We start from the raw sequence: 8,397 nt of genomic DNA on the forward strand, positions 1-8,397 counted from the left end.
GAACTTCTAAGTATCTCTTACACTTACTCAAATTTTTTCTAAAATTATATATTCTGGCAAAACTTTGTTCTAAAATTTTTAATACTTTTTCAAAATGGAAGAAAATATCATTTTTTTATGAGGAAGAAAATCAAACTCATATACAGTGCAGCAGTAAAAACTCCGAATCTGTCTTGCATGGTTTTTTAATAACTTGTCCCTTTTCCTCGATTTAATAAACTATTAAAGAAATTTTAGTTGAACACTCCTAAAAAAAATATACTTATATGTAAATCCATCATGAAATATTTTTTGATACAAATATGTTGACAATAATCAGAAATAACTTGGACAGTTTTAAAATTTTGAAATTCGTTTTATTATTTGTAAAAATAAATATAAATACTTCCAACTTAATTTAAATGCTAAGTTAAACAAATTTCTTTATGCTTTTGTTGTTTCAATTATGAGTAGGTAACCAGAACACGACTCCAGGATCATCAGGATCACCAGGATCTCTCTTAGGATTTTTTGGTTTTGAAGAACCTTTTGATTTTGAAACAGGTTTTACAGGATGTTGAAATTTTTCAGGTAGATTTTCTTGACTTGTTTGACCTTTTGGTCGATATTGACGAGAATATTCATTTTCTCTCCTTAGTTGTGGATTTACTGATCCAGATTCTGAAGATCCTGGATGTAGTGAAAATTGAGATCGATGTATTGGAGAATGCTGACGTCCTTCAGAAAGATTTTTATTTTCTTTTGCTAGTGAAAGATTTTCTTGTCTTACAGGACCTCTTGAATGATTTTGGAGAGGATTTTCAGTATTTTTTGCTGACTCTGAAGATACTGGACGTTTTGGGAATCCTTTGATTCCGACTGACAGTCGCCATTTACTTTTTAAAGGAAAAGGTGGTTCTTCTCCGGACTGTGAACTTTTTTCTGCAATTAAAATATATAAGTTAATTAATTAGATAACTTTAAATACATTTGTTTAAACAAACTGTCGTGTATGGAAAATTGACCATTTGTAAAGTTTTTTTATTCGATTGCGCGACTATTGTCTGATTATTTTTTTCCAATAATAAACAATTTTTCAAAACTTTACGTACCAATTGAATTTAAAAAAACCGCGAAGGCAAGGAGCAGAACCCCAAATATAAACTTCATTTTCTCTTACTAGAGAAAACCAATTCTGTTAGAAATATCTGGACTTGACTGATTATTTCTTAAAATTTCTCCTCAATATATATACTTGTCTCTACGTAGTTGTTCAGAGCAAACAACTATATATGAATTGGAATGCGGAAAAATTACCTTTGCAAAAATATCATAAATTGAATAATTCTTGAATGAACCTGATAATAATTTAAATAATTAATTTGTTCATTATCTTTTGATGTCAGTGGAGAAATATGATTTCGCGCGCTAGTGACGGTAAATCGTCATTTTATTGGTCATGATTTATCCTGTGTAAATATTTTAAAATTAAAACAGTGTACGTCAAAAGCGAAGTACGTGCTTTTTGACACACGATACGGCACATTTGGTTGTTTTCACGAGAAAGGCGTAAAATATAAGTAATTACATAGAAAAATAGAAAAATAGATTTTGTAAAATAATACGAAAAGGAGATATTTAATAGAGGTAAGACACGCTTGGGAAATTTTATTGTTCGAATTTAAAACAGAAATTTAATGCACATTAAACCGGTTGATTTTCTTAAGCTATAACAGTTTATTAAATCAAAATAACTCCTTTTTCTTGTTAAAAAAATTATTCCAGAAGGAGGAGAATATTTTGAATTAAAAAAAATGTAATAATCCAAATAAATAAAGCCGGTTTAATGTACCGTTACCTTTTTTTCTATTTCGAAAAATCTAATTATCCAATCGTTTATAAATTTGTAATTAAAATTTAAATGAACGAATTAATTCATATTTTCTATAAATACTATAACTACAAAATGATATGAAATAAAATTTCTGAGTCGAAGGTTCGAATTTCAAAGTAATGTTTTTTCAACCTGCGACACATTTAGATAATTTCGTACAAAAAAAATAAATAAAAAATATGTCAAATATAATTAATAGCAGAAAATATTAACTTAATTAGGCTCCTTTTTTTAAATTTTGTCTGTAATAATATGTGTAATCCTATGTAATCTGGTGTAAACCCATGCAATCTGGTGTAAGCCCTTGCAATCGTCCGAAATCCCATGTAATCTATGGAATCCAATAATGCATTAGAAATTTTTTTCTTGATTTTTCAAACATTTTGCCCCAAAATTTGTTTAAATCTGAACAAAAAAATAATCCGTTTTTAAATGATATTTAGAGATAGCGCAATCCCCATGAAGTTTAACACGTATTTCCCGTAAGAAAAAAATTCGTCTTTCACAATCATCAATATTAGTTTAATCGAGTCGAAACTTAACGTTTTTTTATCATAATTAGCAATAGAATACAAATAAATATTTATTTTTTAAATTTTACCCTCATTAATCGGTTTTATAGCGTACCAAAATAAACCTATTTAGTGAAAAATTGGGTTTCGCGCGTTTTTAACGCAAATTATTATTTTTTGTGGACTTTTAAATAAGTGCTGCTTCTAATACATAAACTACTACTACCTGCTGATAATTAGGGGTTTACTTAAATTGTTCAAGGAATTAATTATTATTTTTTGAAATTTTTTCTTAGAAAGAATTTTAAAAGTTTCGGTTTTTTTCGAATTTTTAAGCTTATTTTTAATTATCCTGTTAGAACAGGTTAATAATCAATTAAATTTTACAAAAATTATCATTTAAACAATTACTTTCTTTATGATATTCTTTATAAATAATTTTATAAAGTTGCAGTTTTTTCTGAATTTTTTAACTTTGTGTCCATTTTTCACTTAGAGTAGGGTAATAATGAATAAAATTAACCAAAATAATTATTTAAACGAATTATTATTGTTTATAAAAATCTTCTTCTACAGTAATGCTGGATAGTTGCATTTTTTCGTTTAAATTTTCAACTTTTTTGCTACTCTTCACTTAGTGAGGTAATAATTAATGTAAGTTAAAAAACCTAATTGTTTAAAAAATTTTGCCTATAATTATTTCCTCTGTATAATTTATAGAAATTTGCAGTTTTTGTGGCATTTGTACTTTGCTTTGGTTGTTTCGTTATGATCAGATATTAAATAAATATCAGAGAATACTTATCGAGAGCCCCTTTGTTAAGAATAATATTAATAATAATATTTATTATTTTTTCTTAACTAAAAAGTCAAAGAAAAGCTGAAAATAAAAAAAAACTTCTGAGTTTCTAGATATACTCTGACGCAGAAGAACCGCACACTTCTGGAATTATTCAATAAAAATATAATTAATAAAAAAAATTGTTAAAACAATTATTTTTGTTAGCTTGAATTAATTATTGCCTTAATTAATTTAAGAGCGGACAAAAGGTGAACATTTTTAGAAGAAACTGCAACTTTATAGCATTATTCTAAGAGAATATCGTCATAAATAACAATAAATTCTTAAAACAATACTTTATGTTAAATCTAATTGACTGTTGCCTCGCTGTAAGTAAAAATTTTAAAACAAGTTTAAAAGTTTGGGAAAAACCACTACATTCTAATCCTATTTAAAGAGGAAATTGATAAAAACAATATAGTTGATTATTTGAAAAATATATATAAGCATGTAATCATGAGTAGAAAGTATTATTTTCGATATGAAAAATTGTTTATTTAAAAAACGTAAAAAAAAACATAATTCCCATTAAAAACTCGCAAGACATCATTTTTCACTTATAGTGCGTTTTCGGGTCCATATGAAACAGTCTTATGAGGACAGGGGGGGGGGTGTAAAAAGTCATTAATAACTTGTATTTTATAGCTAATCGTTAAGTCTACAGTTTAGTTTCACACTTTCAATTTCACAGACAATCAAAAATCCTTATGTTCCTATATAAAATTAAAAATGCATACTTTTTTAAACATTAAAGAAAATGTAACTTGTTTTAAACAAATTTCCTCAAGTAATTACATGCAGTTTTCAATAATATTTTAATTGTGCAAGTAAAGAAAATATTAAAAAATATGCAACTAACATTTTCAAATTTTTTTTAAAATAAACAAATACAATTCAAACATTATTATTTTGTTCAACCGAGTTAGGACAGAACTTGAAGCGACTGTGCCAAAAAACATATCTATTAAAAGAATATTTTCTCTAGAATTTTAATAATCAGAATAAGATTAATAATGATATTATTTAAAATGAAAAACATTTTTTCTTAGTGTCGTTTATTACCAATCTTCGGAAAATGCTTGAATTACAATAAATAATGGCTTTTTGGGGTAAGGGGGTATTCTCTACAATATTGCTGTTTCTAATTTTGAACGTAAATTTTTCTATGGCTGAAATTGTTAAAAAAAATTTTGTTAAAGAAAACATATTTCAAACAAATAACAATATTTGAAGATCACTAAACTAATATCAAAACTAAAAACACCAGAGTCACAGGAACGCTTTCCTCGAAAAAATAAATTATGATTGATCAAGATTCAACCGATTTTGAACACTTGGCAAGAAAAAATTAAATTACAAAAATATTGGCGAAACAAGTTTTTTTGTAAATCCTACCATTTTTCTTTTAAAATTGTGGTTTTTGTTTCATAATGAATGAATGATATCATTTCAAATCTTAAAATTTTTTAGTACTGCTAATTGTTACAAATTATGCAACTAAGATATTTTATACATTTTATTTATTCACATTTCTCAAACGAAAAATCCATTTTTGAAATTATTATAATAAAGCAGAAAACACTGATTCGTAAAAATAATATTACTTTATTCAAGGCTGCATACTCTGCAAAAAAGTCGGCAATAAAAAATATTGTTGGCAGTCAATTAAATTCACGCGAAGTGCATTTTTAATGTGTTTTTAAATAAAAAATACGATAGAATTTCATAATTCGTTTATTTGGCCTTCGATTCTTAAACTTTATGTACATTTCAGGTGACGCTTTGTCGACGAGGCGTCACTTACATCTTTTACGTCATTTACGGTTTTCAAGCGTCATTTACGATCGTAAATCTGAATTTATCTCGAACACGCCCTGTTTTTCTAGTACATTCATATTTGTACGATTGTAAATAATTCACGCGAACCCTGAATTTTTTATTCATACGCACAAGTTTTTCTTATTGTTAAAAATGGTTGTCGAATTAATTAAACATCAAAATAAGAACACAATAATTCGATGTTTTTGGTACCAACAAAATGACTGGTTTGAATATTTATAAGAAATTTGTTATTAATTTTAATGCTACTCAAGGTTAGTACTAAATTAAATCTTTCAGTAACAAATTTGTAATGAAGTATAATCGATGGGTCCATTACTCGGATTTTTACTGTAAACTAGATTGCAAAATATTGTATGAAATTGCTAATGATTCCATTGACTATAGGATATTTATTACAAATAAATCATTATATAGACCGAAATTGTAGATTAATCAATATTACAACAAATAATACAAAAATAGTAAATTCGATGTCCTATCAATCTTATTCTTCTCTCCTTGAATTGTTGGAATCCATAGGAAACCTAGAAAATCCCGAGAAAATTTTGAAATTGCTTGAAATCCTAGAATAAAAAATTTTAAATCTTGTGAAATTCCTTTGAATGTCTTAAAATCGATTGAAATCTGTAAAATCGCGAAGAATTCCTTAAAATTTTGTATATCCTTTAAAATATGTAAAAATTCCTTGAAATCTTTGAAAAACGTAACAATCCAGTTAAAGAGTATAAATATTTTTAAAAATTTTATAGAAATATCTTGAAATCCTTAGAAATTTCAGAAAGAGCTTTTAATTACCTTAAAATTTTATGAATTTCTTTAAATTTTTTGGAATTTCTAAAAATTCCCGGAAATGTTAGGAAATATTTAAAATCCCCTAAACTCTCTTAAAATTTTAAAAAATTTCTTGAAATCCGTGGAAATATTTTTAGCTTTTTTCAAAGCCGATAAAATTTTTTAAAATAAGTTGAAATATTTGGAAAATTCTTAAAACCCTCATAAGAACCTTAAAATCGGTGAAAGTTCTTCCGTCGAAATTCTTTTGAAACCCTTAACAAATCCAGATATCTTTGTAAATCTTAAAATTCTCTGAAAATTTTAATAAAACCTTACAAAATTGCTTAAAATCTGTGGAAATTCTGCGAAATAATTTGATTTTTTTTAATTTGTCAAAATCCTCCGTCGAATAAAGAAATAAATCATTTAATTATCTTCCATTAATTTTCGTATTAACTCATTCAATACTTTAACATTTTTTATTACCGTACTGGTGTAATAATTTTTCTAAAATCACGAGAAAATTATCAGAAATTCAGAACAGAAGAACCATTACAGATCCACAGGAAACCTCCCTACAGTGGATGATTATTAATTATTAATAGTAATATATGAATAGTGAAATATCTAGTGTTCGTGCTCGTAAATTAAAATTAAAATTAGTTATTATTTCTTATTCGTGCTCTTAGTTAATAATTATTCACTGAAGGTTTCTTTCCAATTTATTTCGATTTTTTTTCGGCGGATAGTAATTTAAAAAAGTATGTAAAAATGATAATATAGTGATAAAAGAGATTGTGAAACATTTTCTGCCTTATTGAAACAATAAGAAGACAATGTTGTAAGACATTGACATACATACATAGACAATGGCATTGTTGAACATGTTTACAAATTATTCTGAATGGAAAAATTCGTCACTATTTTCTCTAATTTACTTTAATTTAATTTTTTTAGTTCGAACCCTTACCACGCCTCCTCACAACCAAGTTTCCTCTAAAAGAGCAAGCTAAAACAATATTTTGATGTAACACTAAATACTTTAAAAATGTTTTTTATTTAGTCACACAAAATAATATTGAAATTACTTACAGGATAAAAATAATGATTTTGTTTTTAAGGTTATAGGAATATAAATTTTATAAGATTCTGAAGAAAATTAGGAACATTTTTTAAATATTTCATATGCATCAAAAAAGAATCTAGAGGATTAAAAAAAATTTAATGAATTTTACAGAGTATTAAGAAAAATTCGAGCCTTTTTAAAAAATATTCAGAACTTGTAGAACTTCTAAACTTATAGAACTTATAAACCTCCTAAATTCCTTAAAATATTTTTCGTTAGCTCGAATATTTCTTAAAATTTTGAAAAATCATTCTAGATTTGAAAAAATGCCTTTTAATCTTCCAAACATTTCTAGGAGTTTTAAGAAAATTTGTTTACTTACTTCAAAGCTTTAAATATTCTTTTAAAGTTTCTCAAGTTTTAGTTTGAAATCTTTTTAAAAAGCTAATTTTTTCAAATCCTTTGCGTTTTAAAATTCTTTTTCAATTTCTTTGAATCTTCTGAAAATTTCTTGAATTTACTAGATTTTCTGCTGATTTTTTAATCTTGCCAAAGAGAAACATTTTGCTTTAAAATCTTATACTCTTTTTTGAAATTTATGGATATCTTCTGAAGTGTTTTGAAATCTTTCCTAATTTTCTTTTAAAATTAATTTTCCAAAAGAAAAAAATCATGAAAAATGTTCCCATAAATTTTAGAAATTTTTGTTTTTTAATCCTTAGCAAATTTTTAAACCTTCTAATATTGTAAATTTATTTCAATTTTTGTGATTTTTTTTTAATTCCAAAAAATTATGAAAATTGTCTTCGAATTCTTCAGATTCTTCTTTTAAAATTTGAGAAATCTTTTGAAGTATTTTGAAATGTTTTTAAACATTTTCTTAAAATTAATTTTTAAATGTAAAAATACAATTTAATTTTACTTAGAAACCTGAAAATTTTATTTTATTTTATTCAAACCTTAAAAAATTTACAAAATATCCTATAAGTTCTTATTATTTTTCATCGTTTAAACACTTTTGAGTATCTCTTACACTTATTGAAATTTGTTTAAAAATTATTTATTGTGGTAAATTTTTCTTTAAAATCTTTTACTTTTTTTCGAAATTATATGAAATAATTTAAAATTTTTCAAATTCTTTTTTATTTTTTCCTTAAATTGAGTTTACTGATAAAAATTAATGAATTAATCAAATTATTTTCAAGCATATTAAAATTATAAAGTGTTTTATTCATATTTCAAATAGAAATTGGTTTTTCTAATCAATATTCCCTTTTCCTCTATTTTATAAACTATTAGAAAATTTTGAGTTGCACGCCCCCTAAAATATATACTTATATTTAATACCATTATGGAATTATTTGTTAAATCCATATATTGACAATAATTAGAAATAACTTAGACACCTTTGAAATTAAAAAATTTTCTTTTAATATGTGCAAAAATAAATATACATCTTCCTACGTAAGATAGTGTGCTAAGTTTAAAA

The 8,397-nt window shown here is 25.1% G+C and overlaps 1 protein-coding gene across 1 annotated transcript; it reads right to left on the reverse strand.

The window, feature by feature from the left end:
* Positions 1-406: 406 nt before the first annotated feature.
* LOC117182151 lies at positions 407-1,185 on the reverse strand. Its single transcript, XM_033375201.1, has 2 exons — positions 1,092-1,185; positions 407-921 (listed from the first exon to the last, which is right to left on the reverse strand). Exons 1-2 carry the CDS (start codon positions 1,147-1,149, stop codon positions 440-442), a joined length of 540 nt encoding a protein of 179 aa, XP_033231092.1. The 5' UTR covers positions 1,150-1,185; the 3' UTR covers positions 407-439.
* Between the last annotated feature and the right edge of the window lie 7,212 nt (positions 1,186-8,397).

Source organism: Belonocnema kinseyi, chromosome 10 (assembly GCF_010883055.1).
Source record: "Belonocnema kinseyi isolate 2016_QV_RU_SX_M_011 chromosome 10, B_treatae_v1, whole genome shotgun sequence".
NCBI lineage: Eukaryota > Metazoa > Arthropoda > Insecta > Hymenoptera > Cynipidae > Belonocnema > Belonocnema kinseyi.